At 34.5% G+C, this 23,904-nt stretch overlaps 1 protein-coding gene and 1 long non-coding RNA gene across 2 annotated transcripts in view; both read left to right on the forward strand.

The window, feature by feature from the left end:
- Window positions 1-245: 245 nt before the first annotated feature.
- On the forward strand, window positions 246-8,125 carry LOC115874408 (piezo-type mechanosensitive ion channel component 2-like). Its single transcript, XM_030889572.1, has 4 exons — window positions 246-367; window positions 5,626-5,837; window positions 7,158-7,254; window positions 7,992-8,125. Exons 1-4 carry the CDS (start codon window positions 304-306, stop codon window positions 8,123-8,125), a joined length of 507 nt encoding a protein of 168 aa, XP_030745432.1. The 5' UTR covers window positions 246-303.
- Window positions 8,126-15,446: 7,321 nt separating this feature from the next.
- The window catches only part of LOC115874406, a 10,312-nt gene continuing 1,854 nt past the window's right edge, over window positions 15,447-23,904 (forward strand). The window contains exons 1-2 of the long non-coding RNA XR_004048834.1: window positions 15,447-15,565; window positions 19,383-19,629. This is a non-coding gene — a long non-coding RNA (uncharacterized LOC115874406). The remainder of the gene's footprint in view (window positions 15,566-19,382; window positions 19,630-23,904) is intronic.

Here is a 23,904-nt window from a genome sequence, read left to right on the forward strand (position 1 = left end):
TTGAGACCTATCGCGGTGCACCTAAGATTTTTGATATGCTCCTTCCTTAGTCTTCTTATTCAAAGATTACCATCAATACATCTCCAAAATTTCAGGTTAATGGGTGTAAGTTAAAGTTTAATTATAGGTAACTTTAATTGTTCATACAGGTTGTTCAACAAACCTTTTGTGCAATGGTTTAAACAAAGGTAAACACATTTTACTTTGTTGCGTAAAAGTGATGTTATAGTTACGTAAAAGCATAAATAAACGTCAAAAATTAATCTTTAAAATGTCAGTTTAAGTAAAGATAATTACTTAAAAATGGCTTATTACTGGATATCGGGTTTTTTCTTTAGAATCGTGTTTCCATCTTTAATAATTTTTGGTAAGTTAGATCACACTTTCAATTTCTAATATCTAAATGTTGTAATATACCATAACACTTAAATGTCTTATACAGTATGAACGCGGCTTTTCTTTACAAGATGAAAAACTTTTTTATCATTGACATTTTGAGAAAAATGCATTCTTCATAAAATATGCATTTTACATCACATTTATATACTAATAAGTAAATTGCGGCAAAATTTTTACCTTGGCGTATGTCAATCATTAATAAAAATATGCCCAACAGGCTTGCAGTGGTTATAAAAGCGCATGTCGATCTAACACCATATTAAAACAGTTATTTCGTATAGTGTCCGAATACTTGTAGTCTAAGAGCTTGCAACGTTTTCGAGAAAGTATTTTAGAAAGCTGGCTCTTTGATATATCTTTTACTATGCTCTCTGGAACAGCATGCGGTCCATCTGGTTGCCGATACCCGTTGCGTTCACTACTACGCATCGTAAGAAGATCCTATATATATATTTTTATTTAGTCCGTTAAATTCTAGTATTGAATATAAATCGAATAAGTCTCCATAGCGCAGCGCGTAGAGTTTCCGACTACGAACCGAGGATTCAGAGTTCGAGACCGGATCAGGGCAAATTTTTTTTATTTTATTTTTGTTTATATTCTGATAGTAAAGTATTAAATATTTTTTTTTTAATTATCAGAATTAATACTTTACTATCAGAATATAAACTAAAATAAAAAAGTTTTTGCCCTGGTCTTTTTAGGGTCTCAAACTCTGACTCCTTGCTTGATAGGCGGAACCTCTACGCGCTGAGCTATGGAGACTCGATCAATTTATCTTCAATAATAAAATTTAAAGGACCAGTAAAAATATAGGATCTTCTTTCAATGCGCAGCAGGAAACGCAACGTTTACCGGCAGCCAGACGGGCCGCATGTTGTTCCAGGGAGCATAGTAAACGATACATTAAACAGCCGGCTTTCTTAAAATACTTATTTGCCATATTTTTGTTTATTTACTTACCTACAGTTTTTTTTTAATGTTTATAGAAACTAAACTCTTTAAATACTCATTAGAAATTATAGATGCTAATAATATATTTTTACTATAGTTCTTAAATTTAATAAATCAGTTTATGTAAATTAAAGACTTCAATAAATTTTTGTTTGTCCGAATATCGAGTTGTTATGGCTCGTATTGTGGTAAATTAGGGTTTATATTTTGCCGTTGTAACACCAAAAGTCCAACCCCCAACTGTAAAAACTGCGAAGTAAAAGCCACTAACTTAACGTAGTATCAGACATAGCTACTTTTGTTGCGCAGCACCTTAAAAAACTGCGCAACTTGATCTGCTGCAAGTGTTAGGCAACCTGCAACGTTGCGATCGCAGCTTGGTTGCCTAGGCTACTTTTTGTTTGCGCGCAGTGAAATAGCAGTATGTGAAGAGTTGTTGAAGAGGGTTGCTAGTGCAGCAAAAGATTACTAATCAGTTGAAACTATTACTGCGAACATCGGTGCAGTATTCTGTTGGTACGCCCGAAATGTATACACTTTTTTTCAGTTAACTCCAGGATTTATATGTAGGTATTTAGTAAAGAATTAACCGACAAATTGCGATGTCGTCGAAGTCAAAACAAGCGATTTGGAACAGAGAACAAGTAAAATGTTTAATAGAAGCGGTAGAAACAATTTAATAGAAGCGGTAGAAGCAAAGGAGTGTTTATGGAATGTAAAAAGTCCATTCTATCACAACCAAACGAAAAGACGAGCCGCTATTTCGGAAATTTCTTCTGAATTACATATGCCCGATGAAGACATAAAAAGAAAATTCATACGTTGCGTGCACAATATTCGAAAGGACGTTCAAAAATGAAAAGTTCCAAATCTGGCTGCGGAGCAGACGAAACCTGCAAAACAAAATGGGAATTATTTCCTGCTAAACCTATAAAACAAAATGGGAATTTTACTTAACTATAACTGCAACCCTCTCCCAAAAGGTATACACACGATACCTTGAGCTGTGGGTGGTGTACCGTTGAATGTTGCCCCTCCAAAGCTGCGACTACCAAAATATGTTGCAAAAGTAGCGCTTTAGTGTGAACATATGAAAAACATGTAGAGTCGACCTGCAACTTTTTTAGGCAGCTGCTGCACAAAAACTGCGCATTTTATGCTACTTTCTGCTGGTGTATGAACACTGAATGTAACTTTTGCAGCGGCTGCAAAAAAATTGCACAACAAAAGTAGCTGTGTCTGATGCTACCTTTATATTTTTTTATTTTTTTTTATATTTACCTTTTGACATTAACTTATGTCAACTTGAGTAAATAAAATTATATTTTACATGATTTTCCCACATTGAGGTAAACCAATTGTGTTTAAACAAGTTATGAATAAATTCAATATGGTTTTATTTTTATACTAGTTTGACGTCAATAGAAAATATAGCTTAGATATTGATAACTAATATCCTAGAGTCACCTGCTAGTTCAGAATTCAGATATTTTACTATCCAAAAGAAAGTGTCAATCCTGATTAAACAAATTATGAATGACTAGTTCATACCATATAAACTTTTAGTCACGTGATTAAGCTTGACCGGCACAGCGTTGCCCACTTTTACATATTTTCTTTTGACCAAAATAGTTTAGGAAACAAAAATAAATCAATTATAAATATACAGGGTGTCCCAGAAATGAGTGCAGATATTTTAAGGGGTGGTAGATCTGGTCAAAATAAACATATTTTCTCTTTACCATTTTTAAAATAAATTGAAAATAACCGAGTTATTTAACTTTGAAAATTTAAAAAAATAATCGCAACATTTTGAGAACCGCCGGCAGATATCGCCAACTACATCTAATTACCCAGATCAAGCCCGGATTTCAGTTAATTCGAAGCACTGTGTTGCCATATGGACAAGAGAGTATATGTTTAAAAGTAAGTCATAAAATCACAACATCTGAGGAGTTTGCAGAGATGCATTACATTTTTAAGATAGTGATATTATTACATAAAATAAATTAAATGTTAAATATTTAAAAGTTAAAAAAGTTAAATCAAAAAACTTACCCAACATTAAAAAAGATACTTATGACAGATCGATGTAACTGTGACAGTTCTCTTTTTCGATGTGGGCTGCTTTACTTGTACATGCTATTATAAATAACTGCTAAAATAACAGTCCCCATTTTTAACATATTATTTTCAACCACTGATTTACAAAACACCTTGAAAAGCACACATTACTTTGAATACATTTCTGAATGAATAAATGTTGAGAATTATTATCTCTTACCGCCACTTTACGAACTACTTTCAATCTAAGAAAATACATGTTTCACTCGACAATTTTAAATACGTATTTTGTTTTTTCGCTATTTTTTCGATGTATTTCGACAATTCCATCGACAGCCCAACGGTTGGCCAAGATCACTGGTAACTGCTCCTGAGTGCTCCTTTGTCGCGCCGCCGTGTCGAGCTTGCGTCATGCGAGGTTGCCGTAGTTTCAAGAATTTCAAATTCAAGACACTCGAAGCAATCAAATTCTTATTAAATTTTAAAAATAAAACCGAAAAACATGAAAAAAAAACAAAACACAAATGAATTGATTATTGATAAGGTCACAAAAAAGAAATTTCTAAAATGTTTATCGTAATTCAGAATTCAATATTTCGAAAACAACCCGACGAATAATCAATTCATTTTTGTTTTGTTTGTTTCCTTTCATGTTTCTCTGTTTTATTTTTAAAATTTAATACGAATTTGATTGCTACGAATGTCTTGAATTTGAAATTATTGTAACTACGGCAACGTTGCTTAACATCGTCGTCTGACGCAAGCCCGCCACGACGGCGCGGCACGGCGCGGCGCCACAAAGGACCAGTCATCAGTCCGACCAGTACCAGTTCACACGCGGCACTCTTGGTCGACGTTTGTGCTGTCGATGGAATTGTCGAAATAGAGCGAAAAAATAGTGAAAAAACAAAATACGTATTTAAAATTGTTGAGTGAAACATCTATTTTCTTAGATTGAAAGTAGTTCGTAAAGTGGCGATAAGAGACAATAATTCTCAACATTTATTCATTCAGAAAGGTATTCAAAGTAAAGCGCGCTTTTCAAGGTGTTTTGTAAATCAGTGATTCAAATAAAACAGAGAAACATGAAAGAAAACAAACAAAACAAAAATGAATCGATTATTCGTAGGGCTGTTTTCGATATAATGAATTCTAAATTGCGATAAACATTTTAGGAATTTCTTTTTTGTGACCTAATTGTGAATAATATGATGAATCATTTTATTAAATTGATTCCAAAAAGTTATTTTGCAGCATAACAAAGATTTTCGTAAACGTCATAAACGTAATGTTTTAGTTAATTTTCGGTGGTTTTTGTTAAGTTTCATTAAAAGGGTAAGTACTAAAAATAATTCATGTGTTTTTTTTTCTATAATTATTAACAATAAGCACTGATAAAAGATTAAATTTAACATTATCTAATTTTTTGAGTAGAAATATATTATGTCTATAAATTTATAAATGTAGAACTATGTAGAATGTGGATAACATAGGAGGTTGCAACACTGCAAGGTTTAGATACATCGTAAAAAATCTCAGGTGAATAAACAAGTGGCACTAAAAAGTTTTTCCAAATTTCCCGGAAAATGTCAAGAAAAATTTTACATTTTCAAAATTTTCTTTTCGCAAAAAAACCCTCATATGTGTGTTTCTGGGGTTGAACTATACTACCAGTTAAAATATTTGCACTCATTTCTGGGACACCCTGTATAAACAGTTATTATTTAAATCAACAAAACTCACTTAAGGAATATAAAGGGCCATTTCTACCATTTTACTGTTCAAAAAGTTCCCTTGCGATGAGTTTCTTGCATTGGCTATTAAGGTATCTTGTACATTTCGCACTAAAAGAAGTTCTAAAACAACAGTGTTAGACTGCAAAGTCTGTTAGTATTTTTTTTTAAACTTAAAGTATCACAACAAAATTCATTTACCTAAACCAAAAACTCGTTATACAAAACTAAAGTGTCAAAACGAATGAGAATGTCAGGAAATAAATAAATAAATGTGGCAACTTGACATTTTTTACAGCAGAGCCACCACCTGAATCCCCAGCGGTAAATTTAAATTCCAGTTAGTCAGCCCAGCGCAAAATATGTCTATGGTTGGCAACAATGAACTTAAAAATTGCGACCTGGATTACGTAGCTAAAAGTTTAAGTGGTATCTCTTATAAGTCGGTTGTAATATACGTTTTATTTTTTTTCAGTTTTGTACTTACGGCCCACGATAACAACTTATATTTATTTGTTGATGGCCCTCTACATGCCCTTTTTCTCGGTGCCTAGCCCAGTGTCAATGGCGCGAGAAACGGGAGTTTATGTTAAGATGTTTGTTGTTGTCAGTTTGCTGACATCTTTGTCCGTTTTCGGTTTGTTTTTCATCCTGTTCTTCCCACGGACGACCGGCTACGAAATAGAGGTAATTTCCTTTCATTAATAATCAATTTTATGTCACTTATCGATCGTAAATTACTATTAGAAGGTAAGTAGAAATATTTTAATAGAAGTTTAACAGGGTATTAGCGCGTTTATAATTAAAACTTGTTTATAATAAGTTTCAAGCAAATCGAAAATTGCAATTTGAAAATTAATAAAAGATAATTTCAGTTGAATGCATGGTAAATAAGAAATAAAACAAATTTTAAAATTCATAATGTTTTTTACAGGGTCTGGCAATAGTGCGTCGGGCATCTGTAGCTCCTAGAATAAAAAAACTTGGAAATGTTGTTTAAGTGCAAACCTAAATTATGTACTAGGATGTATTTCAGAAAAATATTTTAACTTTTATAGGGTGGCCTAAATAGGTGTTATTATTATTGCTTTTTTGGCTTCCTTTTAGATCACTTTACATAATCCTAAGATATGAGTAAATATATTTCGATAATTTCAGAGATATTAATAAATAAATAAAAATTATATATTTTTCTGCCTTTCTTAAAAAAATATTAATACAAGAACTGTCCTGAAATCAAAACTATATTAGATATTTACTTTAGATGATCTGTACTTATTTTGCTATAAATATGGAAATCGTAAATCATACAGAATGTTCAAAATTCTACGCCAAACTTTCTAAAATATAAAATAATTTTTCTTCGTTTTTTTTAATTGGAACACCCTCTATATTATTTTTTCAATAGATGGAGAACTAAAAAATGAAAATTTTTGTATTTAGAGTATTTCAAATCAGATTCTAATCACAACCGTATTATTTTTTTCATCTTAGTATTTTTGTATCTCTCATGGTTCAAGAACAAGTTCGTATAAATCATTCAAAATGAACAATTTGCTTCATTATAAGGGGTTCTTTAAAAAGTTTCAATTTTTTTTTTTTTTTGTAAAATGAAATGGGTAGAACTTATTCATCATTTTTAAAATTTACATGGGATGTCCAGGTCGGCGCGGTTATGGAACAGACTGTATTATAAATGATCGGTGTAGTACTAATACTTAATATTGAAAAATAGAAATTTTAATCAGACAACCATTGTTTCTTTCTTTTTAAGTTCTAAGTTTTTTTAAATTAATTAATTCAAGATATTTGTAAAACTATTTTTAAAGATTTTCTACATAGAAATTACCTTCAGTAGAAATGTATACAAAAGTGCAACACCTGCTAGAGTCTTGCATCAAGTCCAAGACCAAGAACGGACCCTGCAAAACCAAAACCAAGGTGACGGTCTTGGATTTTTTGTTCATCACTATTTTTAATATATTGCTAAATCATATTGAATTTTAGAATTGCAGCTTCATGGAGACAGCTCTGCGTACATATGGAGTTATTCAGTTTCGTGACTTGCCAAGCGGAAATACTGCTATACAGTGGTTATTACCAGGTGAAAATACCCTTTTACATATACATGTATAGATGATACACACTCAGATACAAAAAAAACATAACGGAGAAAAGAAAAAAGAAATTTCATAAATACCCCCAATAAATTACAACAATTATTAATTAATCCAAAGGATAAAACACCTCTACAGGAAAGGTCGGGTATTTATGAAATTTCTTGTAAAGATTGTAATCAGAAATATGTTGGGCAAACTAGAAGATCAATATTAACTAGATTTAAAAAACATTTAGCGCAGATAAGATATGGCCAAACCAAACCAAACCAGACCTGATAAATCTTGCGTTGCCGAACATATTGTTGATAAAGAACATTGTATAGATCTTAATAACTTAAAATTACTTAAACAAGTCTCAAATTACCGGCAATTAGATGCATATGAAAGCATCAGAATTAATAAATGTAAAGATAGTGTGAAAAGAGACAACGGTCCAATTCCTTCAAGTTCGTTGTTCCTACTACTCTAGTGCCGGAAATCTAACTGTTACGCTCGGTGGGTTCTGACTCGGTTGGCTAGATCTTGCCACGCCCTCTCTGTGCCCACTGAGCGAGTATATAAATACTCCAATTGTAGATTGTATTTTAGTTTATAATCATCTGCTGATGATGCTGACATGGTTAGCAAAACGCGCGTCCAGTGTAAAAGTAAAAGTGTTTTGGTGGATTGTCGTGATTTAGTGTTTTATTTTGCTATTTTTTCAATTATTATTTCTTTCAAGTTATTTTTCAATATTTCTGCTATGAACTGCTCATCATGTTCGACGACTGGGAAATGTTCGGCAGGAGGTTTAGAGGTCGCGAAGCGTTACCAGCTTCATTAAATGACCTTCGCTTGGCTCTTAAAGAAGAATAGGAAAGCATAACTCAATATGATATATGCAATCTCAGTGACAGTATGAACTGACGTCTACAGGCAGTTGTAGCAGCCAAGGGAGGCAATAGAAAGTATATATTAGGGTATTTTTACAATATTTTTTTTCTCTTTGTATACTTACTTGAGTATTATAACAGATGTCTTCTTTAATATCGTTAGTTCTGTTATCGTTATGAATGTTTATTAAAACCAGGACTGTATCGATAGTCTTTAACGTTTTTTTTTTAATTTAGTATAAAGTATCCAATGCAACGTTATGACAATGGTCACCAAAACCATATCGTTATATTTAAAAATTACATCAAAAAGTAATGATAATTGAAAAAATTGCAAATTATGCGATCGTGATCAGTTCATTCCGCTACTAAAAATTAACCAAAGCATGTATTGACATGAATCAAAAAATAAAATGCCCAAGAGTCATGGTTCTGACCGTAAAATTATATTTTAGGAAAATTTACACACGAAAGAAAATTGCAGAGGGTGTTTTAAATTTAGGATAAAAAACAACCCCTCGATTAACCCTGTATAATATTCCAAATACTGAAGTTTTTAAAAAACTTGGTTTACAAATTAAAGTTGATATAATTATATACAGTTTGCTAAAAAAATCATGAAAATAGGGATAAAAATAATAAAAATAACACTAACCAAACCAAACACTTCAAATTTAACCAAAATTTTCTCAGTTGCGTTTTTTTGCATTTGAGTGTAATGTAAATTTTTGAGTATGTAATTTGATTTTTGTAATTTTTGAGTATTTAATTTTGATACATTACATCTGATGTAATGTAATTTTATCTACAACCGTTTGTGATTAGAACGACTCGGTCTACGACCTCGTCGTTCTAATCGTTCACACTCGTTGTTGTAATCATGTTCATAAACACACTTGTACTGTAAATAACTATTATCTACAACCGTTTAGTTATAACGTTTTTACATCACTATTTTTTAGTATTTCACTTACGTTATGAGATTCATATACACAACTAGTGGTGTTATGAATCTATAACACAACTAGTTTTTATAATAATGAAAAACAACTACGAACATCTTAATATATAAATTTTTGATACAAATTCCTACTACTAATTATTATAAATATTAATAACACATTTTTTACACTTCTTCAAAAGAATTCTTGCTGCTGATGATGATGATGATGATAATAGTGAAGGTCTAACTGAAATAGATTGGGCTGTTGATCGGTTTGGCTCGCACTCAGGCTGGCATGCTTCCTCAGCGATTCTTGATCTCAAAATGTGCTGCGCAACAATTTTCTTGTTTTCTTTTGATGTATCTATATATCCCTCTGCAACGGAACTACTTCTCCAACCTCCATGACGCTTAACCATTAGTAGATCTGCCCCCGAGTCCGCCAGCAATGAGGCAGATGTGCGTCTAAAAGCGTGTCCTGTATACTTCCCCGGTTCATTAAGGCACAAAAAACAAGCATTTTTTTAGGCATCGTCCCAAACCTGTTAATGCCAACGGGTTGAGTTGTACATTTCCCATTTTTAAAGAAAACAAACAATCTACCATGCGGAGTATGAGGTGGTCGTAAAGACAAAAAGGTTCGCACCATTTCTACCAAATTTATACCTTCTATGCCTCCTGATGTCAAGCAAAACTCTCTTAAAATTTGTGTTTTCGTGTTTGGCAGTCTTACATGAAATTGGGCACCCTCATCAGTCACATTTTCAAGTAATTTAGTTAATTCGTCCTTACTCTACACGCACCTGCGGTTCCAATTATTAATGCAACCTAAAACAGAGATGTTAACATTAACGTGCTATAAGAAATAAAATATTGTAATTTTTACCTTCATAAGCATAAATTGTTTGTTATCAGCTTCCTTCAGGAATTTTTCTAAATCATTTCTTGTGAAAGACCTTGATTTAATAGGCTGGTAGGACTCTGATTTTCTTTTGAGGAAAGCAATGATTTGGGCATTTACTTATATCGACGTTCTTCTTCAGGGATATTGTAGCTCGCAACATAGAATAAAACGTCCATAGACTTGATACGTTGTTATTTCCGTGCAAGATTTTCAAAATATTTTAAAATTACTTTTTCATTGCATTGATTTTTCACCTTTTTGTCATCACACCATGTCAAAAACTGGTTGTATGTTTTTTCATATTTTAATCGCGACTTTTCCGGCAATAATGATTCCGTGGCACGTACTGTTCGCAACTTCTACATATGAAGGGAGACTTTCGAAATCGCTCATCGTAATTTTTAAAATTATTTTTCTGGGCAAAAAGTGCTCGCGTTTACTTGACAGGGCAAACTGACTTTTCAGAAAAAAACTCTCTACTTGATAAACAACGTTTGTAACTATAGTCCGAAGCAGGTAACAATTCCCCACAATTACAATTGAAAAAATGTGACAAATGTCATAGTTAAAGGTTTTTTTTTGGAGGTGTAAAATACTAAAATACCTTTACGTACGGAGTGTGGGACTCAATCTCTCCTTAAGCTGTCTGGAGGACACTACCCACTAAACGTGTGAGAGGCCCCGTTTTTAGAGAGAGGTCACTGACGTCGAGTTGCCTTGGTTCGGTTCCTCGGGCGCCATCCCAATGTTTAAAGTGTTTGAGAGAACACTAGTGCCTATACGGGTAGCTTTTATACAGTGGAGACACCAGGGAGTGATGAGATGAAAAGAAAATAAAACACACAATTAACTATAACGTAACACTAGGCTTTTATTTAACCAACCAATTAAGTAAAGTAAAGTAAAGTTTACAATAATAAAAATAAAGTAAATACTTAGTACCTCGCAGAACAAAATTTACACTAACAGCCGTGTACCTCTAGAGTTTTGATCGACTATTCCCGATATGTAACTCTCTGACTGGTTCTATCCCGTGAATTAAAACGCGTTCCCGAAATGACGTCCTATTAAATTTAACGGGGTCCCGAGGGATATACAAACGCGAGCCCTGGATAGATCGCAAAAATAATAGCGTCCTGTGGGACAATCACACACGCGAGCCCTGGATAGATCGCGACATTAACAGCGTCCCGAGGGATATACAAACGCGAGCCCTGGATCGATCGAAAAAATAATCGGCGTCCTGTGGGATAATCACACACGCGAGCCCTGGATCGATCGCAAAAATAATCGGCGTCCTGTGGGATAATCACACACGCGAGCCCCGGATAGATCGCGAAATTAACAGCGTCCTGTGGGATATACAAACACGAGCCCTGGATCATGAAATTAGCGACGTCTCGGCGAGTGGTACGTCGTTTCGTGAAACGCAGGCCGCACACACACCGCCCGGTCAGGACAACCTCGGGACTTCGGCGAGATCCCGTTCAGCGTCACTGATGCAGGGTGTCGTCCGGACGACACACCAAAAATTACGCGGGCTACAGAACCCGCTTCTGGGATTTGGGCGAGGTCCTGTCTTAGCTCCGTGAACATTCGCGACCCGTGCGTTTACTTCGTACCACCTTGCTCGTTATCTCTCTCACGCTCCTTCTTTCCCCTAACAAAAGAAATCGTTCCTCGCGTCCACGTGATCCGTTCAGCTCCCCCACCTGCTAGAGGACAGTTGGCCCTGAACGAACACAAGCTCTGCCAGCTTTTACGATCGCGCGCTTTCCTCGCGTCCACGTGATCCGTTCAGCTCCCCCACCTGCTAGAGGACAGTTGGCCCTGAACGAATACAAGCTTTGCCAGCTTTTGCGATCGCGCGCTTTCCTCGCGTCCCCGTGATCCGTTCAGCTCCCCCACCTGCTAGAGGACAGTTGGCCCTGAACGAACACAAGCTTTGCCGGCCTTTGCGATCGCGCGTTCTAACTATCTCTGTCTCCCTTATCCCTATAACGCGTCAAGGCAGTAAAGTAAACGGTATTAACAATAAAAAGAATACGACCTACTCTCGATCACGTTGGCGGTGGGTGCTTACCTTATACAATACGGCGGCAGGCGGCTGGCAGCAGGACACTTGGCAGGGCACTCCGGACTCGAACCTCACTGGTTCACGTGCGACCACTAACTAAAGCCGGAGTCTCATGCATCCGAAATCCGATGACACGACGATCCGACGGTGCTCCTATTGGTCGAAATATTTTGACAACAATTTTTATCCGATAATTTTAACTAATCATCCGACGTCGTATAAAGTTAAATTTTGTTTAACTTTTGTACGATATCGTGTGTTTTTTAACCTCACTGTTTTTGAAAACATTTGTTTTTAAAAACAAGTTTAGTGGGAAGTGGGCAATTTCGGGATATTTGGCGAGGAAGTTATTTTTATAAGTGTTTCTCCAATAAAACATGACATGAATCTCTATTCAGCGCAGCAGAAAAATGTTAAAACTGTCAAATTTCGGAACGAACTTTCGGATGTATGTGACAGGCTTTTTTTATTTCACACGATAACTTCAAATTTCGGATGTCGTACCATCGGATTTCGGATGCATGAGACTCCGGCTTAACTCTGTAGTGCTAGTGCGGCCGAAGTACTCGACTACGCTCCCCTCCACTCAACCTGCACTGGTAGGGAGAGCGGCGCAAACGTCTCGGTTTCTCGTACCGAACCACGGCGACCAAAACCGATCAAAACTCTCTTACAAAATGGCAATTAAATATTTAACTTATTTAATTCAACAATAGAAACACTAATGAAGTTCATTACAATAATGAGTTAACAATAAAATCCACTGCCTGTCATTATTAAAAGAGAATCAAGTCTCTATTATTCTAGTATAATATTAATACAATATACAGGGTGGCCCAGAAATTTTATGAACTTCATTACAAACGTCACCCCCTTGCTCCTGCCACGTCTACCTGGACCCGCTGGACGCATCTCCTCAAGTAGCGCCGGACTGTTCCTTTTTTGTCATAACCCCTGCTCTTCGCTGTATTTTGCCTCTAGTATATTTTGGGCCAGTTTTGAGATGGCTTCAAAGTTTTCTCTTCTTTCTGTTACCGATTTTAAGAAGGTATCTGCGGAGATGTTGCCACCAATCGTCATGCATGCCTCACATCTTTCCTGTTCCCATCTTGGACAAGCAAACATTGTGTGTTCTGGAGTATCATTGGGTTCAGCACAGTATCGGCATTCCGCGACTTCCCCCTTTCCAATTTTACACAGGTAACTCCCAAAATTTCCGTGGCCACTCAATATTTGAGTAAGATAGAAGTTTACCTCTCCATGCTTTCTTTTAATCCACATATTTATATTTGGGATGAGCTTATATGTCCATCTTATCTGTCCTTTTTGTGATACTTCCCATTCTGCCTGCCACTGCTGCACTGTGCGGTTTCTCTCCATCTCTCTGCTTGCCCTGGTTTGTACTTCACCCTTGAGAAAGAGTCGTTCTCTTTCTCTTGAGAGAAGATGCAAGGGCACCAGACCTGATATCACCAAGGCTGCCTCAGTTGAAGTAGTCCGATACGCCGAGCAGACCCTCAAAGCCATGACTCTCTGTGCACCTTCAAGTCTTTTTTTATTTACGTGCATATTGGTTGCTTCGTTCTTGGTTGCTTCTCTTTGCTGGTGTTGGGCCCCGAACGTTTGGCAGTACTGCGGACAACGTTTTAGCAGTTCGTTGTGATTTGAGACACACCTCCTTGATGTGCAGGCCCATCGTGAGTGCACGGTCTATGTGGAATCCAAAATAGTTGACTTGCTTTACTGAATTTATTATTATATCCTTAAAATTTAACCTTATATGGTCAACTTTTCTCTTGCGGCTCAGTAAAATCGCGTCTGTTTTTTCCACAGCTATTTCGAGTCTGTGCTCACGCATCCATCTGGCTATGATCTTTAGTGTATCATCCACAGTCTGCATTAGGTCGAGGTCGTTTATTTTTTGTTTTCTTTTAGTTTTTTTGTTATTATCACAGCAAGATCATCGGCGTAACAGATCAACTCTGTCCCACCTGGTACAGTAAGCTCCATGACACTGTCGTATAATATGTTCCACAGAAGAGTTGGCCCCAGCACCGAGCCTGTGAGACGCCACCGAATACCTCTCTTTCATCTTCTCTATTGAGAACTATAAATCTATTATCAAGATAGATTCTTATTATGTTCACCAAATAGCCACTTATGCCCCATCTTCTAAGTTCTTTAATAATTATTTCCCATGACGCGCAATTAAATGCATTTTTAACGTCGACTAAAATCAAAGCATTATGCCAAGTAGCTTTTCTTTTCACGATATCCGATATTTTCTTCATTGCATGTGTGGTAGATTTCCCCTTTACAAATCCATACTGGTTTGGATGTATACCATTTCGTTTCTTCCTAATTTCTTCCAAGAGTCGCGTATTGATGAGTTTCTCATAGACTTTCCCGATTACATCAATGAGGCATATCGGACGATATTTTGGTGGATTATTTAGGTGCTTCCGGGGTTTCTCTATTAGGGTTAATTTGGATCTCTTCCATTCTTTATAATTAAAGGTGGGCGACTAATAAACGAAAATTAAAACAGCATTTTCTTATTTTTCGGTTGTAGATAAAACGTTGTACATGACACGTGCGTTTAAACATGATTACAACACTCGTGTGATTAGAACGACGAGGTCTACGACCTCGTCGTTCTAATCGTTCACACTCGGTGTTTTAATCATATTCATAAACACACCTGTACTGTAAACAACTATTGTAAAACACCACAAAAATAATTTTACACTAAAATCTTATTGAAATGACAAGCACAAGCAAAAATCGAAACTACTTCATGATGTGATAAGACAAACCAATAATTCAAATTTATTCTAAAGTTTCACTCCGAACATCAAAATTAGTGGAATAAATTAGTGGTTTACATTAGCATAGAAGTTTTTTCCTCCAATTTTAATAGATTAAGCATTCAAAACGTCAAAATTAGTGATAGTAATTTTTAATTAGTAGAAAGAGTCAACAAACTTTTTACTTTTGCCACTAATTACACTTAAAAATTTTATGTAATGTCATTTTGGCCTTTGACTATCATCCGTCCGGAAAAATTGGGGATAGAAATCAAAAATTTATAATCTAATTATTAGAGTATCGCTATGGATATAACTGACTACCGCAAGATTTTGTTCGGATATTCGATTAATTTGCATTAATGTTCCTTATGTTTTTTGTATTTCCATTAATGTTCTTTATGAGGCTTAACAGTTTAGTAAAAAAATTATTTTAAAAAAGTGTTTATAGTGTGCTTTAGTGCAATACTTGTTACACTCTCATAGTTTTTATTTTAGATTGATATTATTTATGGTTTGTTATTATATTTAACATTTTTTAAGGCCTTTAATGTTGGTAAGTGGTTTGGTGCTATCAGTGATATTTCGAAAACTGAACCAGGAATCAAGAATCAGAACACCAGAAGAAATTGAAGAAGATGAAATAAAACAAATACACAACAAGGAATTAGTACACGTTTTCTCTCAAATTTGTAGTAAAATATAAAAATAGGAATATAAAATAGATTCTCAATTTTAAAAATGTGGAAAACTTTAGCTTAGATACTAATAACTAATATCGTAGAGACATCTGCTCGTTAAGAATTCAGATATTTTCTGACATTTACTCTCAAAAAGGAAGTGTCAATCGTGCTTTAACAAATTATGAATAAATTTAATATTGTAGTATAACTCAAGTTCGTTCAACAAAGTTAAAGAGGTAATATTTTGGCCAACTGTATAACAATTTAAATGAAATAAAGAAACCTACGTTGCGTTATGTTAAAAATATTTTTATTGTGATTACCTCAGATGCGCTCGACAGAAGCAATATTAGGGAAATTTGAGTAGAATAGGTTATGCGAACCAAACGCTAACTTTGTAAATAACCCTACTTAATTTATTAAATGAAATGAATGGAGTGCCGTACTCTGCCTGGAAATCTGGCAGGAAAAAAAAAAGTAAAAGAGCATGTAGAGAAAACCTTGATCACTATTCCAAAGAATCTAACTATGCTGTTTTGAACTTTAATAAAAGAGTAATAATAATAAAATAAATACTGTCCTCATACCAAAGTTTGAAGTTTAACACATTTAAAACATTCATAACTGAAGAGAAATCCAACGTAATATGACGTTGGTAATTGGTAGGATTACATTCCCTATTAGGTCAGATACCGCACATACAGCACGTCCAAATGAAGCCAAGCACGCACACGTTTCTAAAAGGGAGACACATGAGAAACAAAATATGTTACAGTGAACCTAAGTGTTCATCTAGTTCTCACATATACATATGAGATACACGCAGGTTTATATTGATAGAATTGAATGATACAGTGTTTACTAGTTGTTGTATACCGTATGCACTCAGGATTCTAAAGAGTTTTTGTAACGTAACTAAATAATAATTAAAATGATGAAATCTGACGTCGGTATGTGAGACATACAATGTATAACTCATATGTATGTGTGATACTTTGTATCATAGTTGTGCCTATAGTACACACCTTGTAAAATGTGACGTATACACAAAATATAAATATCTATATAGACACTTTGTAATAGTGTGCTGTTGTGTCTACATTCTAGCATGAAATGAAGGTGTGTGCACGCGAGGATAGCCTCAGCGTAGACACACCGATCATGTGTATCTTATGTGTTCTCTCTCCTTTCTCCTTTCTACGAGTGGTATGTGTTAGCATTATTGTTTTATCGTTGGAGCTCTATATAATATTCTGTTTGTGTAGTTTAAAAGGGATTTTAAGGTAAGCACAAGTTTTTAATTATATACCTTGTTACACCTTCCTAAGGTATTATTAATATTAAAAACTCATTCCTACTCGATACCCAATTTACAAAATTTTGACTCCAATGAATCAAAACTCCAAATATTCTAAATATAATGATAAAAGAGGTTAGCTGCAATATAATTTTTTTTTAATTTGGAAATAATAAAAATCTAAATATGGACCTAGGAAAAGAAAGATTTAATTACTTCAAAAGAACTTCGATATTCGGTAAGTTATTGATGGATCAATATACACAGATATGTTTAATATTCAATAATCAGTTTCATATAAAATTTAAAGGGTGAGATTTGTTAATCTGGAAATAAAATACAACAAAGTCCAACAGAGTTCTCGATGAATGAGTATGCTAACAAACCAATTGCTTGGAGGGAAAAGAGGTGGAAAAAATGACTAAACGAGGTCCACCAAATCATGGCGATATACCAGTGTCACACCAGTGTTTACTATTTTAGTATGTTGTTAGGTAGTTATATTTTAATACATTTGATACAAATTCTGTTCTTTTACAGCGTTTCTGGTTTCTGCAGTGTAAATTATTATTATTATTGTGTTATTTGTGCTATTGCGTTCAATGATATAAAGAAATATAAGAATTTTATTTTTAACCACTTAGTCCATTTTATGGAAGAAAAAATGGTACATTTAATACTAAACAAAAATGGAACAATTTTAAAGGCTTCTCCTTACAACTTACGATCAAGATACTTTTGGAAAATACAAAAGTTTTGCCTTCCTAATTTTCATTCTAAAAGATATAATTGAGTATCATTGAATAAATATTTCTTAAAAGAACGAAAAGTTATTCATCAAAACTTGTATTATAATACAAATTAAGTTCATAAAAAATGGTTTTATCACAAGATATACGAAGCAAAATACATACGTATACACGCGGCAGTCACAACTGCAATGTGCTTAAACAGAGTTTTTAACGTAATACACAAGCACTGTGAATCCTACGGCACACTGTGTATCACTTACTTTGTGTATACGTAAATGCTATACGTGGCTACATTGTGAGGCGGACGTTTAACCTTTGTGCATACGTGTTGAACTACAATGTGTAAACGTAGCATATTTACATCGGGGGAATTGTGTCACCCTGTGTCTACATCTAATAATGTAAACACATCGTAAAAAATGTGATTTAATGTGCTGTATGGGCGACGTCGAGGCGACCCGAATCTGCATTCCCCATTTAGATGCAAATAAGGGTTGTCCGGTGGTCGAACCGACGTTGATACCCGACGTCGGGTTTATTGAACGTGACGTATACCCGACGTTAGATAACGTCCAAATGTTACTTGGGTTGTCTTTATATTTAATTTTAAATTTGAAATCATTCACAGCATAAATCGAATAAATTAAATATGTGTATGTAATATATACCACAAGGTGCATCTCAAAAGTGGCTCACCCTTATAACATTTTATTTTCAGATAAAAAAAAACGAGATTTGAGTATGTTTCATGGTAGTATATGACATAAATTAGGATTGGTTGACGTATTCAATTGTTTTCGGTCACTTCCTGTTTACCGCAAATTACTACAACTTTTGATTTTTAAATAGCACCCTCGGTATTTTTTTGCCTATTCGATAGAAAATAACCCTCTGAATAGAATGACATATCATATGTCAACTTTTGACATTTTTCGCATACAGTTTATTTAAAATTATGAAACTTACGGTTCATGCTAAGTTTGCTTGCGGTTCAAACAGTTTTTGCGGCTATTACGTTATCTTGGACACTTCGCACTAAAGAGGTTCTAAAAGAGCATGTTTGACTGCAAGGTCTTCTAGAAAAAAAAAAATTAACTTAAAATATAACAATATAATTCATTTTAAACCAAAAACTCTAATACAAAACTAAAATTTCAAAACGAATGACAGTGTCAGAAATAAATAAATAAATGTGACAACTTCATTTTTTACAGCAGAACTACCACCTTTGAAGCCCGACCGGAAACCAAAAGTTTAAATTCAGTTAGTCAGTCCGGCGCCGAATATATCCATGGTTGGCAACAATGAATTTAAAAATCGCACATCTAGATTACGTAACTAAAGGTTTAATTGGTATCACATTGAGTATTCTATTTAAAAATATACAACTTTGGTTTGAGAAAATATGTTCCTCAAACCAAATCACTCTGTATGTCGACAAAAATATTTCCAAATCGTGCGTTACCATTTTACCCATATTATGCAAAAAATTGAAATGAAATTCACAAACCACACACTTAATATAAAGCTTTTCGGAAACCTGAGTCGCCACAACATAATAATGGATTGCTAATCCGTTTATAAGTTTTACAATTTAGGTTAGTTTCCACTTGAAAATGGACTTGAAATATTATTAATAAGAATTAAATAACACATTCAGACAATAGAAGCTTGAATTTCTTTTGGTATCGATTCTATACTTAATACATGTTTTGGTATCGATTCTATACTTAATACGTATCGATTCTACCTACTTAATACATGTTTCCTTTTTTAGGTATGTTCATTTGGATGCTACTCCTTTGTTTCTGTGCAGTTATACGAATAAGCCTATTCGGAGGACTGTACTACTTTCTGTTTCTTTCTTTTCTAACGTACTGGGCAATGAATAAACGTTTTGGTAGAGCGTGCGCTAAAATAGTTGGATGTATTTCATCGATTATTTTTGTACATATAACACTGCTATATGCTTACCAATTTCAGCCTGTTCAGGATGAAGCCAATGTTCCTCATAGACTAATCAGGTAGTAAAATACATTCATTTACTATAATATACCACAGACAATTTATTTTACACTCTAGCACTTGAATAAAAAGATTAAGATAGGAGTATAATGATATCCGTGTATTCATGCAAGGTAGACGGACAAAGGGCTCTAGGGTGGGGATACATGACAGTTCTGTTTGACGATTCATTTAACACATTTGAAAAAAGCAAAATAAAAACACTAAATCACCACAATACGCAAAACACTTTTACTTACACTGGACGCGCGTTTCGCTAACCATGTTAGCATCATCCGCAGAATGATTATAAACTAGTTAAGAGTTTAGCAAAATAAAAAACACTAAATCACCACAATACACCAAAACACTTTTACTTTTACACTGGACGCGCGTTTCGCTAACCATGTTAGCATCATCAGCAGATGATTTATAAACTAGTTGGGGTTGATTATAAACTAGTTAGAGTTTATAATCATCTGCTGATGATGCTAACATGGTTATGAAACGCGCGTCGGTAGCCAAAGCCAAAAGTGTTTATTCAACCATTATTGTTCGTGTTTAACAATAACCAACGCAAAGGTTCCAACCCTCAACTGTAAATAACACATTTAAATTTGATTTGAAAAATTTTGTGGATTCGTCAGTCTTTACTATGAGCTTCTTTTATGTTATTTATTATTTATTCTACTACTGATGTTGTTTAATAGTAGTAAATTTAAGGAGATTCTGGCGGAACTTAAATTGACAGTAAAAATATTACGATTTATTGAAAAACTCTGGAAAGGTTGGTTGTGTAGAGTGCGGTAGATCTCGGTCAAAAATCGGGAAATAATGGACACAACTTATCTAGTAGTGACTATACATATAATATACTGCATTAGCAGCAAGCAGGACTAACGTGCGATAAACGTGTAATAGCGGACTCTGACGACTCATTTATGAAATTCATAAACAATCCCTTAACTAATTATTTGTTTTTTAAAAAAATACATTTTGCTTTTTATTTACTTGTCAAAATTAGATGTGAAAGAATTTAATTAGCTCAATTTGAATTAGCCTTCATTATTCAATTATTATAATTTATCTATTTTTATTATTGTATATTTTATATTAATTTTAATAACAAAAAAAAAAAAAAAAAAAAAACTGTAAAAATAAAACAATACATTATTGAGTCTACCCCATGTCTAATCTTTCTTTCTCGACTTGGTTCCATCCAGTGTTGGATATAAGCCTCTCCTAGGTTTTTTCATTCTTCGATCTCTCTAATAAATCTTATTCATTGTCTTCCTGCCACTGTTCTGGCATCATCGACCCATCTCTTTTTTGGTTGGCCGACAATTCTTGTTGTTCCCCTAGGTTTCCATAGGATTACTTTTTTGGGCCATCGGTCTGAATCCTCTCTTGCCACATGGCCGATCCATTGCCACTCCAGACTTGCCACTCTTTGGCTTAATATCTATTGGTGTTTTTGATGTGTATGGGTGTTATTTTTTCCCTCATGGTGACTAATATGATTCTTTCCATGGCTCTTTGTGCAACTCGCAGTTGTTCTGCTGCTTCTTGGGTAATTGTCATAGTCTCTAAGCTATACGTACAGGTAGTATGCAGCTGTTGTAAGCCTTTTTTTAGGTTGATGGGCACCTTTTTATCCTTAAAAGTATCGCTCATATTTCCAAATGCCAAATGGATCTTGGTTCCCTTTATCCAGCTTGATTTTATGACCTAAATATATATAATGGTCTACATTTTTCACTAACAACGTTGTCTGCGGTAATGTTATGGCTATTGTCGCTCATTATCTTGATCTTCAAGTTTATTTTAAGGCCAATTTTCTGGGATTGGTCATTTAGCTCCTTTAGCATGGTGTTCATTTCTTGAATGTCGGTGCTCAACAAGATAATATCGTCTGCGAACCTAAGATGGCTAACGAGTACCCCATCGATGTATAGACCTCTATTTTCCTATTCTAATTTTTTGGAGATATTTTCAAGTGCCAGTGTAAATAACTTGGGAGAGATTGTATCTCTTTGTCTCACGCCCTTGCCGGGTGGTATTTTTTCTGTTTGAGGATCATCAACTAATTTAACTTGGATGGTTGCACTATCATAGATATTTTTAATAATGGAATAATATCTGGAATCGATTCTCGCGTCCTTCATTGCAGCTAGAAATTACCAGGTTTCGATGCTGTCAAAAGCTTTTTGGTAGTCTACAAAGGCCAATGTCTAATCTACATCATATTTTTACACGTTTTTAAATAAATTAAAACGGCACTGATAAACCAGAATTTAAAGTCGACCAGTCTGGGACCCCGTCGCGGTCGATCTAAGAAATATTTTGATAATGCTTCTTCTTTAATCTTGTTATACAAAGCTCTGGACATTTGCTTCTCTCACATCTAAATAAACATCAACGAATTTATACAGCGTATCCCAGAAATAAGTGTAAGTGCAAGTATTTTGAAGGGACTTAGATCTATTATGCTATTTTTTCTTCACCATTTACTCGAAATAAGAACTGATAATGACCGAGTTATTTAACTTTATACAGGGTGGCCCATCGAAAACGTTCCGCAAGGCTTAACGGCCAGGGGTAATTTTTCAAAAGAATTCGAAAGCAACGTCAATTTTGTTTGTGAGAGGGAAAAATTTTGTCCCAAAAATGATTGCAAGAATATTCAACCCTCTAAGCGGCGGTCCCCCAATTTTTTTCAAAGTGGAAGGGGGTTCAAGTGGTATCGCAATGAATAAACTTTCTATTCTCTGTACTTTCCAGCTTCGTTTTTGAAAATCAGTCCAGTCGACAGAGAAAATATAAAGGATTAGAAATTTGAAAAGTTTATTCAAACATTTATAGAGTAAATGATAAGAATAAATTCCTTCGTAATTTGCTGTTTTCTTATTATTTTAGATGTTTACGCATTTTTCACAGGTGCAGTAGTTGCTAGATGGCTGTTCTGTGACATGCGTTGAGGATTTCTCAATATCCTTAAACTTTTTAACAATTATTGCAGAAAAAGAAGTATAGACTTATATAAGCATCACTTGCAGAAAAATTGGAAATAATCGAACTTATTTTAAAATAATGAATGTGGCTTAATCAGTTTACTGGAATGTCAATGAACATCTAAATACCTTTATGCTTGAAATTATTTTCTTAGGAAGTTAATTATATAATTCCCATGAGCTAGTTAATTATAAAGATACAAAAGAGAGCAGAGGAAAATCTATATGGCCAAATAGAAGCGGCACTATAAGGGATATTCAATACCGTTGAGGATATACAAGATGATAGTACGCCTGGTACAAAAATTAACTCAATGAGAGACCAGGCGTGAATCATGCAAAAATAATATATTATCTAATCCCTAAAAATACACCAAGTTCTACCTGGAAATTCGGTTGAAATTTTAAGAACTCAGCAAGATGAATTTTAATCGTCGCTTGCAATTTTGTGAAACTATGTGTGAACGAGTGGCGAATGTTAATAATTTCTATTTGTATTTTTCTATATGTTATTGTTTTCGGATGAGTGTACTTTCTTTTTGAACGATGTAGTTAATCGGCACACAACTGTTGATACTGGGCTCAGGACAAACCCAGGGTTTTTCACGAAGTGCACACACAAAACCCTCGGAAATTGAACGTGTGGGCTGGTATTTTTGGAAATTCTATTGTAGGTCAGTTTAACGATATTGAGAAAAACAATCTAGCAACTACCGCAACACTAATCTTGTGGCAAGTGAAAAAAAAAAAAAAAAAAAAAAAAAAAAAAAACGTAAACATCTAGAATATGAAAAAACTCAAATTGGTCAAAAGAATTTATCCTTATCATTTTTTTTTTTTTTGTTTTTTAATAAACTTTTCAAATTTCAGTTGTTCTTCATATTTTTCTATTGACTCAAACCGATTTTCAAAAACGGGGCGGGGAAATATAGAATAAACTCTTTTCATTTGTGTCTTCTAATTTATACTTTGAAAGAAGTTAGAGAGGATGACACCCCCGCTCAGAGCGTTGAATATTTTACCAATGAAATCATTTTTGGGGCAAAGGTTGTCCCCCTCACAAACAAAATTGACGTGTTTTGGATTTTTGAAAGAAAGAATACCCTGGCCGTTATTCATTGCGGAACGTTTTCGATGGACCACCTGTATCCTGTTATATCATTACCCTAAAACCCATAAAATCCACTTAACATTTCGGTACTGCTGTCTTGGTGGCTTAAATACTACGTGTATTTTGGCTGAAATGCATTCGTATACCATCTGAATTATGTGCAGCAGCGCGGG

This window comes from Sitophilus oryzae, unplaced genomic scaffold (assembly GCF_002938485.1).
Source record: "Sitophilus oryzae breed Bouriz unplaced genomic scaffold, Soryzae_2.0 scaffold_1275_pilon_pilon, whole genome shotgun sequence".
Classification (NCBI taxonomy): Eukaryota; Metazoa; Arthropoda; class Insecta; order Coleoptera; family Curculionidae; genus Sitophilus; species Sitophilus oryzae.